General features: G+C 40.8%; 1 protein-coding gene across 1 annotated transcript in view; it reads right to left on the bottom strand.

The window, feature by feature from the left end:
- MIB1 (MIB E3 ubiquitin protein ligase 1) overlaps nt 1-20,136 on the bottom strand; it is a 110,265-nt gene that overhangs the window by 46,498 nt on the left and 43,631 nt on the right. The window contains exons 10-12 of the mRNA XM_012932164.2: nt 18,048-18,155; nt 8,730-8,927; nt 5,220-5,371 (exon numbers count right to left, since the gene is read on the bottom strand). Coding sequence (XP_012787618.2) covers nt 5,220-5,371; nt 8,730-8,927; nt 18,048-18,155 — 458 coding nt within the window. The remainder of the gene's footprint in view (nt 1-5,219; nt 5,372-8,729; nt 8,928-18,047; nt 18,156-20,136) is intronic.

The following is a 20,136-nucleotide window of genomic DNA, read 5'->3' as shown; positions in this document are numbered from 1 at the left end:
AACGATAAGATATAGCTGAGGGGGAAAAAAATAAAGAGGATTCTAAGCATTCCAGGAAGAAACTGCTTAAACGAAGACAAGACAGACTATTTTAGGAAAAGAAAATATTGTAATACAACTGAAAGGCAAAGTAGACTAATTACTGGATAACAGAAAAATATGATCAGCACACATCAAACGGAGGTCTATAGATTTATTCTCTGTACAATTAGAAGCAACTTACTATTATCAGTAAAGTGGATCTATTCAATCTATCCTTTTAGAAAGCTAATTTGCTAGCTGTATGAAAGTTCAAAGAAATCAGGGAGAACATTTTGAAAAATAATGTAATACTCTAAGCAAAATGGTATACTTAATTATATCAGCAACAATGAGAATAGAAGAATGCACTGAATTATAAAGACTGATGAATTAATGAAATATGGAACATATTTCTATACAAAATTTCTAACTTAAGCTGAAAATTAGCAACAGTAGTGAAAGAAAACCGCAAGCAAAGAGGCAGCAAGGAAAGTAATATATTGATTTAGCTCCAATACATTCTTTTAGCTACATTATTCATTGTCACAATGTTTCAGACATGCCTTCCATGTAGACCATAACACAGAAAGTATAATATAAAGTGATTAAGAGCTTTAAGAGGTAAAACTCAAAAGTCAGACAAAGGGCCAACCCAGGTTCAATCCCTAGCACCCCATATGGTCCCCTGAATAGTGCAAGAAGGAAGCCCTACCACCAGGTTCGGATTTCATCCATGGCCCTAAAACCAAACACAGAGTCAGATCTTACTAAAGTTCCAGCTGCTCTACTAGCCAGTTACGTGATCTGGAATAAGCAATTTAATCTCTTCAAAAATCCTCATATTCTTCACCTATAAATTGAGAATATTATATCTAACCAAAAATTCTGTTGAAAAGACTGAGATAATGACTATAAACCAGTTAGCAAAGATCTGGTATACACTAAGTGCTCTCACCCTTATTCTCATCATTCAAAGGCAAGAAGCATGTAATTCTTGACCAGAGTGACAGTATAGCGGGGAGGTACTGTCACACAGCGGTTCCAGGGTCTGATCCCCAGCATCTCATATCCCTTGGCAACACTTAGTAATTCCTGAGTGCAGAGCCAGGAGTAACCCCTGAGCATCACTTGGTAGAACCCAAGAGGCTAAAAAGCCAGATATAAAATTAAAAAAAAAAAAAGAAAGAAACATGTAATTCTGTTTTGTTTCCTTCACAATACCAAGTACGAAGTGTAAACTATCTATAATACAGTTATTTATTTCATCCTACATTGCATACCACATTGTTTTGGGGATCACTTAGTGATGCTCAGGGCTTACTCCTGGTTCTGTGCTAAAGGATTAATCTGGGTAGGACTCAAAGAACCAGAAGGGATGCCAGGAATCAAAACCACCATGTAGGCTGCAAGCAAGGCAAGCACCTTACCCGGCCCAACATACCACTGTTATGGGCACCAAAAACATAGAAATTAAATGTTTTGTTCTCCCAGCCCACCCTCTAGTGGCAATACTCAGAAGCTCGATTATAGTAAGGTATTAGAAGGAAACTGAAAATAAAAATGCAATATGAATCTAAATAGATTCATGGACTGTGCATGATGAACCAGCAACTACAGAGAATAAAACTAATTTCTATCTGAAAGTTAGTAAGAAAGTAAATCTCATGTTTTCACAAGGAAAATGCATTTAACATGAATGGTGTTGAATACTGACTACTTATTTGTAGTGACCATTCTGTAGCATATACATATACCAAAAAATTATGATGTACACATGAAGTGATTATGTTTATGTCAATTATGTCAATAAAAAAATAGAAATCCAAGACAAATTAAATTATCAAAATATTAGTATAGCAGCTCTGCAACTGATAAAACTTCCAACAATATTGTAAACTCTGATATCTAAATTAAAAATTAATTTTAAAATACCAAAGCAGGGGCTGGAGTAATAGCACAGCGGGCAGGGCGTTGGCCTTGCATGCGGCCAACCCGGGTTCGATTCCCAGTATCCCATATGGTCCCCTGAGCACGGCCAGGGGTAATTCCTGAGTGCAGAGCCAGGAGTGACCCCTGAGCATTGCTGAATGTGACCCAAAAAGCAAAAAAAAATAATAAAATAAAATACCAAAGTAACTTAAAGTGTATTTCCTTCAGTCAAGATATGTAGATTTTGATTTTACTATAAACCAAAGACCTCAAATGTTTCTAAAGTTCTTGAAGTAGTTAGTTCACCCCAATTTTTTTTTTTTAGCTTATAGAAAATTCTAGGTTAAACATTACTCTTTTCTGTAGGACTCTGTAGGTCCTTGCTAAAATTTTGGGCTTCTCAAAAGTCTCAAATTGGGGATTGGAGCGATAGCACAGCGGGTAGGGCATTTGCCTTGCATGCAGCCAACCCGGGTTCTATTCCCAGCATCCCATATGGTCCCCTGAGCACTACCGGGGTAATTCCTGAGTGCAGAGCCAGGAGTAACCCCTGTGCATCGCCGGGTGTGACCCAAAAAGCCAAAAAAAAAACAAAAATCAAAAGTCTCAAATTACAACCAGTAAACATTACTTCCAGTAGACATCTATTATTTGAACAATGGTTAAAAACTATCAACATTAATATTTATATAATTATTGACAAACTATGTAACTTAGTAATTATCCACAAGTGAAAAATTCATAATTACCCTAAGAACATCAACTAGAGGGCTAGAGAGATAGTCTAGTGGATAGAAAGGACACATTCTTTTAACTGGGGTTGAATCAGGTTCAATTCCCAGCATCTCATATGACCCCGAGGAGTGATTCCTGAGTGCAGAACCAGGAGTAACCCTTAAGCATGCCAGGTATGGCCCAAAAAACAAGCAAACAAACAAAAATAGATAATATGAAAATAATGAGCATCCAAAAAGTTAGAAATTGAGCTCCCATTTGACCGAGCTATACCAGTTTTGGGAATATATCCTGGAGAGGAAAAAGAGTATAGTAGAAATGACATCTGTACTTGTATGTTCATTGCTGCACTGTTTACAATAGTCAAAATCTGGAAAAAATCAGAGGGCCCAAAAACAGAAGACTGGTTAAGGAAACTTTGGTAAATCTACACAATGGAATACTACGTAGCTGTAAGAAAAGATGAAGTCAGGAAATTTGCATGTAAATAGATCAACTTGGAAAGTATCATATTAAGTGAAATGAGTCAGAAAGAGAGGGAGAGACATTAGAAAGATAGCACTCATCTGTGAAATATAAAGTAACAGAATGGGAAACTAACACCCAAGAACAATAGAGATAAGGACCAGGAGGTTTTATTCCATGGCTTAGAAGCCAGCCTCAAATGCTGGGGGAAAAGGCAGCTCAGATAGAGAAGGACACACCAAGCAAAGGGTATTTGGAGGACCAGCTCGGGTTGGGAGATGCGAACCGAATGTAGATTATAGATCAAACATGATGGCCACTCAATGCCTCTAGTGCAAACTACATCACCCAAAAGGAAAGAGAGAACAAAAGGGAATGCCCTGCCACAGAGGCGGGTGGGATGGGCGTGGGCACTGGTAGAGGGATGGGCACACGATCATTGTATAACTGAAACGCAAGCATGAAGTTTGTAAATCTGTAACTGTATCCCACGGTGATTCACTAATAAAAAATTTTTTTAAAAAAAGAATGAGCACCTTATTCCTTATATAAGCCATGAATATGTGACTTAAACAAGAATGCTTAGTTAATCAAGTACTCTTTATATAAGCAAATATTCCTATTAGTTTATATTAACATTTGTTCACTACGTAGTTATTTCATGATACTTTTGTTAATAAAAAGATGTCCTCATAAAACTAATTTAATGAATATATAATTTCTACAAACTTTCAGAATGATTTAAAACTTTTTTTTTTTTTTTTTTTGCTTTTTGGGTCACACCTGCGATGCACAGGGGTTATTCCTGGCTCTGCACTCAGGAATTACCCCTATCAATGCTCAGGGGACCATATGGGATGCTGGGAATCGAACTGGGGTCGGCCGTGTGCAAGGCAAACGCCCTACCTGCTGTGCTATTGCTCTAACTCCTAAAACACATTTCTTAAGCAGGGCAGACAGCAGGTGGGGGCTGATGGGAGGGAACCTGGGGACACTGGTGCTGGAAAATGTATACTGGTGTTGAAATATTGTATGACTGAAATCCAATCATGAACAGCTTTGTAAGGGTATATCTTACAGTGATGCAATAAAAAACTTTTTTTTTTTTGGCTTTTTGAGTCACACCTGGCGATGCACCGGGCTTACTCCTGGCTCTGCACTCAGGAATTACTTCTGGCGGTGCTCAGGGGACCATATGGGATGCTGGGAATTGAACCCGGGTCGACCGTATGCAAGGCAAATGCCCTACCCACTGTGCTATAGCTCCAGACCCAATAAAAAACTTTTTAAAAACAGTTTAAAAAAGTTAAAAATTAAAAATAAATTTAAAAAACACACATTTCGGGGCTGGAGCAATAGCACAGCGGGTAGGGCGTTTGCCTTGCACACGGCCAACCTGGATTTGATTCCCATATGGTCCCCTGAGCACTGCCAGGGGTAATTCCTGAGTGTAGAGCCAGGAGTTACCCCTGTGCGTTGCCGGGTGTGACCCAAAAAGAAAAAAAAAATCAAAATAAATAAATAAATAAATAACACATTTCTTTTCTCTCTCCATCTCTCTCTCCACACCATCTCTCCCCTCACATTTTTCTAAGTAAATGTCTTCAAATAAAATCATTTTACTTCAGTATTAAAAAGTAAAAATAATAAAGAACAGCTTAGCAGATTAATCATACAGCAAGTAGGGCACTTGCCTTGCAAGTGGTCAAGCCGGGTTCAATTACCAGTATCCCATATAATCTCCCAGGCCTGCCAGAAATGATCCCTGAGCAACGTCAAATGTGTCCCAAAAACAAACAAAAACAGACCAGGGATATAGCTTAGGAAGAAAGCATCTGCTTTTCATGTGTGAGGACCTGGGTTTGAGTCCCAGCAAAAGACAGAAAACGAATACACTTCATTGGTATCAGAAAAAGAGGAGAGGAAAAGAAGGGAGGGGAGGGCAAGGGAGGGGAGGATAGGAGAAAAAGGAGGAGGATGGGAGGGAAGAGATAGAGGGACCGACAGGATTAGCAAGACAAAAAGTGTTTCCAAAATGCTTATAAAATTATAGAAGATGACAACTATACCTGGGATTCCCTCTTAGTGCAGCATGATGTAGAGCATTAAATCCATTATTGTTTGTAATAGTAACATCTGCTCCAGCTTCCAGAAGAACTGCCAAGATATCATCACGTTTCTTACTTATTGCATCATGAAGAGGGGTATCACCTTCAGAGTCCTATTTTGAAAGAGACTTTCATTAGTTCTTCAATCACATGGAATATTTCAAGCTTTTCAACACGATGTAAGCAGAAACTATATCCAACAAACACCAATTTGAAAATGCTATGTTTAATTTGTTAAATGAATGCAAGAAGCATTAGGCTAATTAAAGTAAATAAACTCAGCCAGACAACCTAGTCATCGGCCACACACACAGATCACATGGCTGCTTCTCCCCGAAGGGAGAATAAAATGAGGTCCCCATAACCATGCCATCGGACTCAGCACCAGGATGTTTTCACTCAGGGTGCCCCAGAGTGGTTTGAGTGGTAAGAGCCCTCCCCATCTCAAGAGACTCAAGTGCTGCCACGCTCCAGGCTGCCCTCCACACGCTCCGGCCGAGTGTCACATATGAGTGAACATATTCCTGGACCGTGAGGCCAAGAAAGCGGCTACATGACACGTCATAAGACACTCCCTCTCCATTCTCCAAAATTACCACACCATATCTGATGGGATTCATAGAGGGAAATATATATATATATATGCCTATATACATATTTTCAGATATATATACCAAAGCTCACATCACCCAAACTTTAACAACATGTGATAGATACTATACAATGTCTTAATGGCTCCTGCCAAAATAGAACAATCTGGGGCTGGAGCGATAGCACAGCAGGTAGGGCATTTGCCTTGCACACGGCTGACCCAGGTTCGAATCCCAGCATCCCATATGGTCCCCTGAGCACTGCCAGGGGTAATTCCTGAGTGCATGAGCCAGGAGTGACCCCTGTGCATTGCCGGGTGAGACCCAAAAAAAAAGCAAAATAGAACAATCTTCAGTTTCTTATATGAACATTTTTTGTAAGCATTACTTGCAAGTAATCCTTGTTTCAAAAATTAGATTCTATTATAAACCAATACTAAAACTCTTATGTATTTTCCAAAACAGAAAAATTTTCCAGGACTAATCAATAGAACAAAATTTAGTTATGAAGTAACTATCATGATACGTAGTCTCTTATACAATCAGCTGAAGTTGTAGACATGTTCATATTTATAAGCTAATATTTTTTGCGTCCCCATCCCTTTCCCTAATCTTCTGATACTTTTCAAAAAGGCCTAATTTTTTTCCTACAGGAATGTTTATAGCAATTTTTTCATAAAGCCCTAACCTGTAAAGCTAGGGAAGCTGTAAGCCTATCAAGACTAGTTTAAAAAAAACTGGTGGGATCCAAAAGAACAAAAGCAACAGGTGTTGGCATGCATGTGGGGAGAAAGAGACTCTCCTTCACTGCTTCACTGCTGGTGGGAATGCCGACTGATTCAGCCCTTTTGGAAAACAATATGGACAATTCTCAAAAAATTAGAAACTGAGCTCCCATTTGACCCAGCAACACCACTCCTGGGAATACATCCCAAAGAGGCAAAAAGGTATAGCAGAAATGACATCTGCATTTGTATGTTCATTGCAGCACTGTTTACAATAGCCAAAATCTGGAAAAAAAACAGAGTGTCCAAAAACAGATGACTAGTTAAAGAAACTTTGGTATATCTACACAATGGAATACTATGCAGCTGTTATAAAAGATGAAGTCAGGAAATTTGCAAGTAAATGGATCAACATGGAAAGTATCATGTTAAATGAAATGAATTAGAATGAGAGCGACAGACATAGAAAGATCGCACTCATCTGTGGAATACAAAGTAACAAAATGGGAGACTAACACCCAAGAGTAATAGAGATAACGACCAGGAGGTCTGCTCCACGGTCTGGAAACCGGCCTCACCTGCTGGGGGAAAAGGCAGTTCAGATAGAGAAGGGAACACCAAGTAAAGGATGTTGGGAGGACCCATTTGGGTTGAAAGATGCGTGCCAAAAGTAGGCTACAGACCAAACACGATGGCCATTGAATACCTCTATTGCAAACTACACCCAAAAGGAGAGGGAACAAAAGGAATGCCCTGCTGCAGAAGTGGGGTGGGGTGGTGTGGGATGGGGTGTGGGTGGTGGGAGGGATATTGGGAACACTGGTGGAGGAGAATGGGAACTGATGGAGGGATGGGTAAACGATCTTTGTATGACTGAAATGCAAACATGAAAGTTCGTAAGTTTGTAACTGTACATCATGGTGATTCACTAATACAAAATTTTTTTTAAAAACGGTGGGAGCACAGCTAGATAGTACAGTGAAGATGCTTGCCTTGCACATGGTCAACCAGGTTCAAACCCCAACACCACATGTGGTTCCCCAAGTACCATCAGAAGTGATCCATGAGTGCAGAGCCAGGAATAAGCCCTGACTACCATCAGGAGCAGCCACAAAACAAAAGGCAAATAAAATTAAATTTTAAAAAAATACTGTTGGGTATTCAATACAATGCATCCTTCTCAGTCACAGAAACTGCAACAACTGGGAGGGAGAGATAGTACAGCAGATAAGGTTCTTGCCGTGCACGAGGTCAACCTGGGTTTGATCCCCAGCATCCCAGATTGTCCTCCAAGCACCACCAGGAGTGATTCCTGAGTGCAGAGCCCGGGATAACCTCTGAGCATCACTGGAGTTAACAAACAACAAAAAGAAATAAAGAAACTGCAGCGACTAGCAAAAGCAAGGATTAATCATTCAAACAAGTCGAACACAAGTATGAAGTATGATTATATTTAATTTCAAAAACAGGCAAGATTTATGTACAATGATAGAATCCAGATCAGTAACTGATTACAGAAGCAACGGGTCAGACAGAAGGGGCACTAGAAAGTTTTCCTGGATGATGAAAAGTCCTAAAACTTCATTAGGGTTTTGGCTTTTTTACTTTTCTAAAGGTTGAAGAGACAGCTAAGTGGACTAGCACATGTGCTTTGCACGCACGCTCAGGCTCAATCCTGAGAAAGACATGGGCCTCAAAACACAGCCAGGCACAACTGCTGAGCACAGAACTGGAATAGTCCCTGAGTACTATCAGGTGTGGTCTCAAAATAAAAACAGAAAAGCATTTCTAAGAAGAACAGCTGTCAAATTTAACACATTTTTTTTAACTTTGATATCATTTCATATCACTGACCATACAAAAAAGATCAAAGCAATTTTTATCATAAAATTTAGTTGTATCCTTTCATTACAATTCAAGCAATACCACAAAAACATAGTTTCTTGAATGTTTTTACCTGGAGGACCGGAGATATAGTACAGAAGGTAGGGCATTTGCCTTGCACACGGCCAACCCGAGTTCAATCCCCGATATCCCATATGGTGCCCCAAGCACCACCAGGAGTAATTCCTGAGTGCACAGCCAGGAATAACCCCCGGAGCTTCACCAGGTGTAACATCCCTCAAAAAAAAAAAAAAAAAAGGGGGGGATTTTACCTGGAGACTGGGATGACAGTCAAAGTCCAATAAGGTCTTCACAACTTGAAGATGACCTTTATTAACAGCAATATGAAGTGGCGTCTGTCTTCTCTTGTTTCGAGCATTCAAATCAGCACAGCCTCGGTGCAGTACCTCTATTACCGCGCCTTCATCCCCAAAAGCTGCATGATGGACAGCTCTATCTCCATCTTTATCCTAAACAAAAGCATTTAAATATGAGTTAGTAAAATGGAACTATAGTAATTAACAAAAATAGATTCATGTGAGAAAAAAAAAAACATTGTGGCCAATAAGTTAACCAGAAATTCATTTGACCATTAACAATAAAGATTAATATGAACCTGGATCACTATATCATGTGACACATATAGGATCAATAAGTGTATCAAAGTTATATCAATAGTTATATCCTTTGTCCTTCCTAATTTATCAGATAAGAGGGTAAGACAACATTTAGAAAATGTTGAACTATGATACATACAACTACATAAACTACTTTTATATTTAAGGACTCTAGTTTTTATTTATTTGAGGACTAGTTTTTATAAGTAGTTTGAAAATTACTATTCTAGTCAGAATAATTTTTCAAGATCACACACTGTTCTAATACAATCTATTTAGAAGAAATGAACAACTTATTCAAAACAACTGATGAATTCAAAACAGCCTGGGAACTGCTAGCGCAATAAATATCCCAATGGGTTAAGTACACGCTTTGGAAGCAGAAGGTCCGATTGCAGTGCATGCACCACACGGTTCTCAGCATCTCTGGGAGCAGCCCCAGGAGTAACCCTCAGGGATCAGACAGTAGCAACTTGGGTGTGGCCCTAAAACAAAAGTGCTTTGATATGTACACCTTCTCAAATAACTGAAAAAACCTTTTTGCTTTTAACAACTTTATACCTGACCTTAACAAGGAAACCTAAAAGAATTTGCAAAGGATTTGTAGTTTTAAATCGAAAACTAAGCTTGATTTCTTTTTATTACCTTCTCCTTTCTGCCTCGACCCTATCAAGTCTGCTTTTGTTCCAGATTTCCCTTTCTTAGATGAATGAACAGGTAATATAGTCCACAAATTAATACCTCTAAATTACAGTACAGTAATATAGTCCACAAATTAATACCTCTAAATTACAGTACGGTAGCACTGTGGTCCTGCTGTACATCGATTTGCTCGAGCGGGCACCAGTAACGTCTCCATTGTGAGACTTGTTGTTACTGCTTTGGCATATCGAATACGCCATGGGTAGTTTGCCAGGCTCTGCCATGTGGGCAGGATACTCTCGGTAGCTTGCCGGGCTCTCTGAGAGGGACGAAGGAATCAAACCCAAGTCGGCCGCATGCAAGGCAAACGCCCTACCGGCTGCGCTATCGCTCTAGTCCTAAATTATACTAATACATTCTTTTCCTGAGCTCCTTCCAGTCTCACTGTCCTTATTTGAAATCATCAAATTCTATGGCTTTGATTCTTCATTTTATGTTCCAATTATATTATTTCTTCTCTAGTTCTATGACAGTTCCAAGTGTTCATTCTCATTCACCTGAAATATCATATGCAGCCCTTCCACCACTATATTATGACACTAATATATTTTTCATACAAAACATAATTCTGATTAAAACTCTTGAGGCAAGAGCAATAACACAGCAGATACAGGTTTGCTTTGCATGCAGACAACCAGGGTTCGATTCCAAGCACCACATATGCATCCCACCCACCCTGCAAGATTGGGACTGATCTCTAAACACAGAGGCAGGATTAAGCCCTAAGCACCAGCAGGTATAACCGAAAAAAAAAGACAACAACAAAAAATGTTTGTAACCTCTTATATAGAGGCTAACAAGAAAGTATAGTAGGAGAGGCACTGTCTTGCCCGTAGCTAACCTGGCTTCAATCCCACACACCCCTTATGACCTCTACTCCCGACCCCAGAGCACGGTTAGGAGTGATCCTTAGTGTACAAAGCCAGGAGAAATCCTGATCACTGCCAAAAAAAACAAACAAAAGCACAAAAACAAAACTCTTATATGTCACAATACCGCCATCAATTTTTAAAAACTTAATAAAAAATAAAACGGGGCTACAGCAATAGCACAGCGGGTAGGGCGATTGCCTTGCACGCGGCCAACCCGAGTTCAATTCCCAGCATCCCACATGGTCCCCTGAGCACCGTCAGGAGTAATTCCTGAGAGCAGAGCCAGGAGTAACCCCTGTGCATGGCCAGGTGTGACCCAAAAAGCAAAAAAATAAATAAATAAATAAAAATTTAAAAAAACTTATCTCTAGTACACAAATATGCTTATTTTTTTAATTACTGATTCATCACTGGTTTGCATTACCACTAAATTTTAGTGGGTTGCATTCACTCTCTATGTACATATTTGCCAAACGTATGACCACAATTCCCGTGCCATCCCACTACCAAAAAGACTCCCCTATTCCCACAACCTTTTAAACCTTTCCCTCTAGTAACCACCAGTTTTCACCATCTCAAGAAGTACTGTTCCTCATACTCATATTTCAAGTCAAACTACCCAGTAATTTTTACTTCTTTATTGTACTCAGCTTTATCACCTCAAGATGGATCCACAGTACAACAGGTAGGGAACTTGTCTTGCTCATGGTCAACCCTGATTCTATCCCTCACACCCCTTAGCGTCCCCAAGCCTACCAAGCGTGATCCCTGAGCACAGAGCCATGGGTAAGACTGGCTACACCAGGTTGTGGCCCAAATATAAAAAAGGGGGGAAAAATGTATCCATTTTGGGCCAAAAGGCTTATCATCTCTTTTTTGAATAGCAACACAGTATTCCACTCCTTTATCCAGTCATCTACTGATGTACATTTGAGCTCATGTTTGGGGAACTGCAACAAATGCTAGTATGAAAAGATACAATTTTTTTTTATTTTATTCTTTAATTAGTGAATCATAAGGAGGGTACAGATACAGATTCACACATGTTAGAACTTGTTTTTCCCTCATACAATGTTCACAAACACATCCCTCCACCAGTGCCCGTTCTCCATCACCAATAAACCCAGTATCCTCCCCCCCATCCCATCTCCCCACAATTTTTTTTAAACGGGCTCATGTTTTCACATCCTTCAGAGATACTCCGAGAGATGTTATTATTCTATTTTCTAAAAGATTTTCTGGACCCTTTTTCCATAAAGGCTACACCAATCTGCACTGACTACTAAAATTCCTTTTCCTCCAAATTCTTGCCAACCCTTGTTTCTGACACATTTGTCTGTACTCTTCTAATAAGGTGAGAGCTTATATAGGTAAATGTAGGTTTGCTCTGAATTTCCTTAATAAATATTGTTGAACATTTTTTCATGTGCCTGTGGGTCATCTCTGTTTTCTACGGAGAAGTATTTCAAGTAATGCAAGAAGTACTACAGGGACTCCTTTAAGACAAGGAACTCGTTGTTTTATTTATTTTATTTATTTTTTATTGATTCACCGTGAGATAAAGTTACAAAGCTTTCATGTTTGAGCTTCAGTCATACAATGATTGAACACCCATCCTTCCAGCAGTGCACATTTTCCACCACCAATGTCCCCAGTATGCTCCTCCACCTCCCATCCCAATCCTCACCCTGCCTTTATGGCAGACAATTTCCCCAATACACTCTATCTACTTTTGAGAGCCCTTTGTTTTAAAGGCGCCCCTTTAGGACATACTTGAAAAGCATACTTCACCAACACACAGAACTTCTCATAATGACAGCAACAAACTCTATTATCTCAAAATTCTCATTGTTTTATGGCTTAACCCCACCAGTCGAGAAACAGAGTAGAAGAATGAATCAGAAAACTGAACCTAGGGGCTGGAGCAATAGCACAGCGGGTAGGGCGTTTGCCTTGCATGCGGCCGACCCGGGTTCTAATCCCAGCATCCCATATGGTCCACTGAGCACCGCCAGGGGTAATTCCTGAGTGAAGAGCCAGGAGTAACCCCTGTGCATCGCCGGGTGTGACCCAAAAACCCAAAAAAAAAAAAAAAAGAAAAAACCTGAACCTAAATTTTCTGCTGCCTATAAGAGGGACATTAGAACAGCCATGGAAAACAGTCATGGCAAAATACAAGTCATGCCAAATACAAACACAAAGGCCAGATAACAGGATTTCAAGTGAACAATTCCCAAAAAGATCCAGAGTGGCCAAACTTAAACAACACAGACTTCAAGTCAAAAAAAAAAAAAAAGGTGTAAGGGATAGGAATGGTTATTTCTTTATGATCAAAGAGTGTGTATACATCATAAAGAACTCACATTCCCAAATGCTGGTTGTCCCTGCCAGAACCATCAGTCTAAAAAGATATTTTGAGGGCATCCACAATGGAAAAGTAGTCAGAAACTCTCAATATTTATAGATGACATATTATATCTAGAAAACCCTAAAGACTACAAAAACACTCCTAGAAACAATATACTTGTAAATGGAAGGTTACAGAATCAATGTGATAAATCCATGAATTTTTTCCACAAGCAAATTATGTGACAGAAGAGAGAGAAATCAAAAAACTCATTTAAAACTGTGCCTCAGAAAGTCAAGTACAGAAGGTAGACACTTGTCATGCATATGGCAAATCACGGTTCAATCCCCGTACTCCATATGGTACCCTAAGTCCAAATCCGCCAGGAGTGATTCCTGAGTGCACAGCCATAAATGAGTAAACCCCAAGAATAGCTGGGTGTGGCCCAAAAACCAAAAGAAAAGAAAAGCCAGTTCCTGGGAGCCATTTAACAAAAGAGGAAAAAGACGTGTATCAGAAAACTATAAACTGGTATTAGAAGAAATAAAGGAGGACTCAAGGAGATGGAAGCACATCCCCTGTTAATGGACTAGAAGGGTTAACACTGTCAAAATAGTAATCTTGCCCAAAGTATAATACAGATTTGATGCAGTCCCTATACCCATGATATTTTTTAAAAAATACGTATATCAAATACTGTTAAAATTTAGATGGATTCACGCCCTCGGCCCAGATAAACCCGGAGCTGCTGAGCGCGAATCGGACCCTCTGCGGCGCTTAAAGACTTTGACTCCAAAGATGTAACACATTCGGGCATCCAGCGCAGCACCTGAGAGCAATGCATTGGGACACCAAACTGGGCTACAACTCGGTGCTGCTGGGGGTGGATTTTTTTCCCCCCCACCCTGTCTTCCTGCATGGAAAGCGGCGGGCTGGCGGCACCATGTGGCAGGCGCCATCTTCTGATTCCAGACCCACAGGTATTCGGATTTTACTTTGGGGGCTCCCAGGAACTCATGGGAAGGGGGCGTAACCGGCACGCCCTCGGCCCAGATAAACCCGGAGCTGCTGAGCGCGAATCGGACCCTCTGCGGCGCTTAAAGACTTTGACTCCAAAGATGTAACACATTCGGGCATCCAGCGCAGCACCTGAGAGCAATGCATTGGGACACCAAACTGGGCTACAACTCGGTGCTGCTGGGGGTGGATTTTTTTCCCCCCCACCCTGTCTTCCTGCATGGAAAGCGGCGGGCTGGCGGCACCATGTGGCAGGCGCCATCTTCTGATTCCAGACCCACAGGTATTCGGATTTTACTTTGGGGGCTCCCAGGAACTCATGGGAAGGGGGCGTAACCGGCACGCCCTCGGCCCAGATAAACCCGGAGCTGCTGAGCGCGAATCGGACCCTCTGCGCCTAAAGACTTTGAATTCAGAGACTTCTTACAGCAATGCACTGGGACTGTGAGCTGGGCTATGTAATTTCTGGCAGAATTCTCCCTGGACTTTATACAGAAACCCAAAACCGCGCGGACGCTGCCGCGTCCGCGCGACTTAACATTTATAATTGTCAGCAATGTGAATTGGTTCCATTTGAACAGGTCTGACTTGGGGGGAAACTCCAAATAATAACAGTAAGTTTTTGTTGAAAGTATTGAAGTTTTTTAATGTAGCAGCCACCTCTGGACTGTGAACTAAGCAAAAGCCCCACGCTGGCCGACGTGGCGTGGCGTACACCATACTATGAGGCGCAGGAAGGGGGATGAGGGGGAAAAAGAAAAAAAAAAAAAGGGAAAAGGAAAAAGAGAAAAAAAAAAGAGAGAGAGAGAGAGTTATGTCAACTATAGTGAGTTTTGTGTTGAATTATGGAATGTAATCAAGGTAAAGAAAAAACGAAGTGAAATTCATTAGTTATACAGTAGGGGGTAGGGGGTGGGGGCGGGGGGTATACTGGGGTTTCTGGTGGTGGAATATGGGCACTGGTGAAGGGATGGGTGTTTGAATATTGTATAACTGACATATAAACCTGAGAACTTTGTAACTTTCCACATGGTGATTTAATAAAAATTTAAAAAAAAAAATTTAGATGGATTAATAAAAACACACGCACCCCAACCCCAGTACTCAAAGCAATACTAGGAAAAAAGAAGATGGAGGCTTCCTGCTGCCCAGTTTCAAACCATACTATTAAGCCATACTAATCAAAACACTGGGGTAAGGACAGACTCTCAGATCAATGGAATAGAGTCCAGAGACAGATCCTCAGATCCTCATGTACATGAACAGTTAATCTTGAACAAAAAAGGAAAAATATAATTTATGACAACTAAAGGAGCTTTCCTTCATACCATACATAAATTCTCCAATTAAAGTCCTATGAAAGCAAAAATTATTTATTTCCTTTTCTAAAATATATCCTAGAAAATTAAGGCACTCCCTTGCTCAATGCTGGTAGGAATGTTGATTGGATCAGACTTGGGGAAGACAATATGGACATTCCACAAAGAACTAGAAATGGCGCTTCCATGCAACCCAGCAATTCCACTCCTGGGAACATACCCCAAAGACTTAACACAATACAGAAAAGATATCTGCACTCCTATGTTCATTGCAGCACTATTCACAACAGCTAAAATCTGAAAACAACCCAAGTGCCCAAGAACAGACAACTGGATAAAGCAGCTATAGTAAGTATACAAAATGGAATACTATCTGGCCATCAGAAAAGATGAGGTCATGCAATTGGCTGATACATAGATGGATCTGGAGCGTAACATGCTGAGCAAAAAGTGTAAGGGAAAGACGGACAGATATAGACTGATCTCACTCATATGTGGGATATAAAGAAACATAGTAGGGGAATGAAATATAATGGCAATAGCAATGAAGAGAGCAGGAGTGGTCCTTAATAGGAAGCCTGTGGGGAACATGAGGGGGTGGGGGCGTGTTTAGGTCAGAGAAGGGACCACTACAACAATAATAGAGGAAAGTGGTCACTCTGTACAAGATCTGGGTGCTGAAAGGAGGTAAAGTGGTATGTTATCCTAAAATATGATATCCTAAATATAATATCCTGTAATAGTGGGTTGGAGCAATAGCACAGCAGGTAGGGCGTTTGCCTTACACGCGACCGACCTGGGTTCAATTCCCCCACCCCTCTCAGAATGCCCAGCAAGCTACTGAGAGTATCTCACCCACAAGGCAGAGCCTGGCAACCTACCTACGGTGTATTCAATATGCCAAAAACAGTAAAAAAGAAGTCTCACAATGGAGACATTACTGGTGCCCGCTTGAGCAAATTGATGAACAACAGGATGACAGTGATACAGTGATATGTAACAGTACTATAAATCACCATGCCTAATAGGGAAAAGAAAAAGAAATGCTTGCTATAGCAGCAGGCTGGAAGGCAGCAGGGAAACTAGGGACACTAGTGGAGGAGAGTAGACACTGGTGAAAGATCAGTGCTGGAACATTGTACACTAGAAATTTAATCATGAATGAATTTGTAACTCACAGTGATTCAATCAAAAAAAATATTTTTTTAAAAGGCACTTGAAAAAAAAAAATAAAAAAAAAAATAAAAGGCACTTGATTGCAAGCCAACAACACCATTTGATCCTGATACCACATATGGTCCCTGAAGCAGTAGTAGTAGTTGGTAATCTCTAGAACAGAGAGCCAGGAGTAAGCACTGAGCACTGCCAGGCGTGGCACAGAAACAAAGAAAGGCAAGGTCCAAGAAATACAATAGGGGTTAAGGGGCTTTCCTACATCCCACTGATGCCTGTTTAAATCATCGATACACAAATGGTTCCCAAGCATTGCCAGGTATAACTCTTACGCAAAGAGCCAGGGTCAGACAGTCCTTGAGCACTGCCAGGTGTGCCACCCTAGCTCCAAAAGAATACATTCTAAATTAAGTCTATACACAGACTGTAAAATCTTCAAATATATGTACTAAGGTGAAAAACATTAAGACTAAGCAACTTCAAATTTAGAAATTTCTTCGTGAGACAAACTAAGGACTCACAAATCAGGACTAATAATGATCCATATGATTTACAGTCTCCCTCCCTCAATTTTCTCAGTACAATTCTTAGGTGGACCCAGTTGAATTCAACTGGATCAAACAACACTGCGGTCTTAGAACAGTACAGGGAAATTTTATTTCTAATTTCACTTATAGCTAAGAGTTATCATAGAAAATAAAAAAATCCTTGATTCAATATGGTTGTTTGTGGGGCTGGAGCAATAGCACAGCAGGTAGGGCGTTTGCTTTGCACGTGACCGACCTGGGTTTGATTCCCAGAATCCCATATGGTCCCCTGAGCACTGCCAGGGGTGATTCCTGAGTGCAGAGCCAGGAGTAACCCCTGTGCATCACCAGGTGTGACCCAAAAAGAAAAAAAAATTAAAAAAAAAATATGGTTGTTTGTTAAAATTCCTTTTCAATCAGAAGACCCTTAAGGAGCCCTGAATTTCAGGAAAACAATAATTTCAAGACAAAGAAATACTATTTTTAAAATATTTATCTTGGGGCCAGAATGATAGTAACAGTAGGCAGGGTGTTTGCCTTGCACATAGTCAATCCGGGTTCAATCCCTAGCATCACATATGGTCCACCAACCAATGTTATAATTCCTGAGTACAAAGCCAGGACTAACCCCTGATCATCCCCTGGTGTGAACCCAAAAGGAAAAAAAAAAGATATTTTTACTTACAAGACCTTTAAAGGGACCAAAGATACAATAGAGGTTAAGGTGTATGAACACGCTCACGCTCGTCTAATCCCGGGGACCATAATGATCCCTCAAGTATTATTGGGTATAACTCTGGAGGTACTTGAGCAGCACCAGATGTGGCATGGAAAGTCCAGCAAGGGTGCCCTGGATATCAAACACAGGACCCGAAGACCACCACATTCTCACTTCCTTACATTAAGCCACCAGCCCAGTTGGCCACAAATTGCTAATGGTGGCCGCCCATGGGTCCCTGAATGTAAGTTGGAAAGGCAACCCCACCATCACCATCATATTTTCAAGCTTAAATTACCTCTGCTTCTACATCAACATTTTGCTTCAGAAGTAACTTCAAAATATCAACATGTCCATTCTGACTAGCAGCTTGCATAGCAGTGTGACCAGCACACTGTCCATTTACCTAAAAAAGAAAAAAATACTGTTTCAAAGCTGAGTCAATATATACTTAACAGTAAAGGTTTATATCTAGCATATTTTAAGACTCTATAAACAAACAGCTGTGGTAGTTGTTTCATATATCCAAGTAAAAACCAGCAGACAAAAATTCCAATGTTCAGGGCTAGAGAACGTACAGCAGGTAGGGTGCTTGCTTTGCAAATGGTCAGTCGGGGTTCTCTCCCAACATCTCATATGATCCCCCCAATTACTGTCAGGAGTAATTCTAGAGTGCAGAGTCAGAAGTAAGCCCTGATCACAGCCAGGTGTGCCCCCAAAACAAGAAACAAAACAAAAACCCAATGTTCAAAAGGCTATGAAAAAACTGTTGATTAAATCTACAAGTTGAGAAAAGGAAGAAGGTGAAAATAAAACGGAGAAAGGAAGTTAAATTCGCTTTGTACAGTTATTTCTGTTTTAATTATTAAACCATAAGCCCCATGTTTTTATTATAAATGCAATAAACTGAATGGAAATTTTTTAAATGTTCTCTACTACAATATAAATAAATGTAACAAATGTATCAAAAACAACCACAAATGAACTACTATGTATCACTGTATCACCATATCACTGTCAACCTGTTGTGATTTGCTCCAGGGGCACCAGTAACATCTTCATTGATCCCAGCCCTGAGATTTTAGCAGCCTCTTCTTAGTCGTCTTTCCAATGATTGGAGCTCTCTCAGCGTCAGGGAAATGAGATCTGTTATTGTTACTGTATTTGGCATATCAAATATGCCACAGAGAGCTTGCCAGGCTCTTCCGCATGGGTGGGATACTCTAGGTAGCTTGCCGGGCTCTCCGAGAGGGACAAAGAATGTATATCAGAGAATACAAGCAAGTATGTTAAAACCAAACATATGTGTGTTGCTTTAGGCACATTACTGGGCTACACTGTAAGAGGTCGCATGGCCACTTTGCAGCCACACACTTCCAGGAGCTTTGTTTTATATGGTCTCTGGATCTTGGCTATGATGGGATTACATGGCGCCGGGGGCAGTTTGTGGGTGTGACTGCCAAGCTACTAGAAAATTCGGGGTCTAGGTGGAGGAGGCCCAGTCCCGATCTGAGCAGGCTTGGAGATCTGAGCTCCAGGTTCCACATGCCTGGGTTCCTCTGCCAGTTCCTTCATGGGTGAGGCTCATCTGAACATGTGGAGAGGGGTCTTGAGCATGACTGTGGCTGGGTTCCGGAGGTTTTCGGCTGCCAGAGCTCTCCTTAAGCAGGGAGGGAAACTCAACCTGCCCCCCTCCGAGGGGCCCTGGGAGTAGGAGATTCTGTACTGCTCTCTTCCGGGAGCTTTGGCCATGCTCAACGCCACTATCCACACACTCGGACGAGCCTCACACAAGAAGGAACCGGCAGAAGAACCCAGGCATGCAGGACCCAGGGCTCCAAGCCTGCTCGGATCGGGACTGGGCCTCCTCCACCCAGACCCCCCTATTTTTTAGTAGCTTAGCAGCCACACCCACAAGCTGTCCCCGCCCCCATGTAATCCCTTCAATGGCCAAGATCCAGAGAATATATAAAACAAAGCTTCCAGAACTACCACGAAGGATACATAAATGAGTTAGCAGGATAGTAATATTCAACTATTATATTACAAACCAATAATTTTTAATCTTCTCTTTGTGTATTTGGTATGTAAATAAAAACCTTGCACCTTAAGCTTACACTCAAGTTTATGTGCAATTCTTTAATTCTACCTACTCATCAATAAAACTAAAAAAGATTCTGAATAAAGACGGTAGCCTAATAACACATTCTTATATCCTATCCCTCTTGAGACTGTACTAATAAGAGTGAAATAATTAAACATTAAAAGCCACAAAGGCTCTTTGAGCTATCTCTCTGGTCCCCAATCAATTTATTTTTATTTGGAGGCATCTCAAGCAAAGCTACTGTCGTCGAGGAGACTGTTCTGAGCAATAATCAGTCAACAAG

This window comes from Sorex araneus, chromosome 2, assembly GCF_027595985.1.
Source record: "Sorex araneus isolate mSorAra2 chromosome 2, mSorAra2.pri, whole genome shotgun sequence".
Classification (NCBI taxonomy): Eukaryota; Metazoa; Chordata; class Mammalia; order Eulipotyphla; family Soricidae; genus Sorex; species Sorex araneus.
The sequence above is the reverse complement of the archived record's forward strand: the minus strand, read 5'-3'. Positions and strand labels throughout refer to the sequence as shown.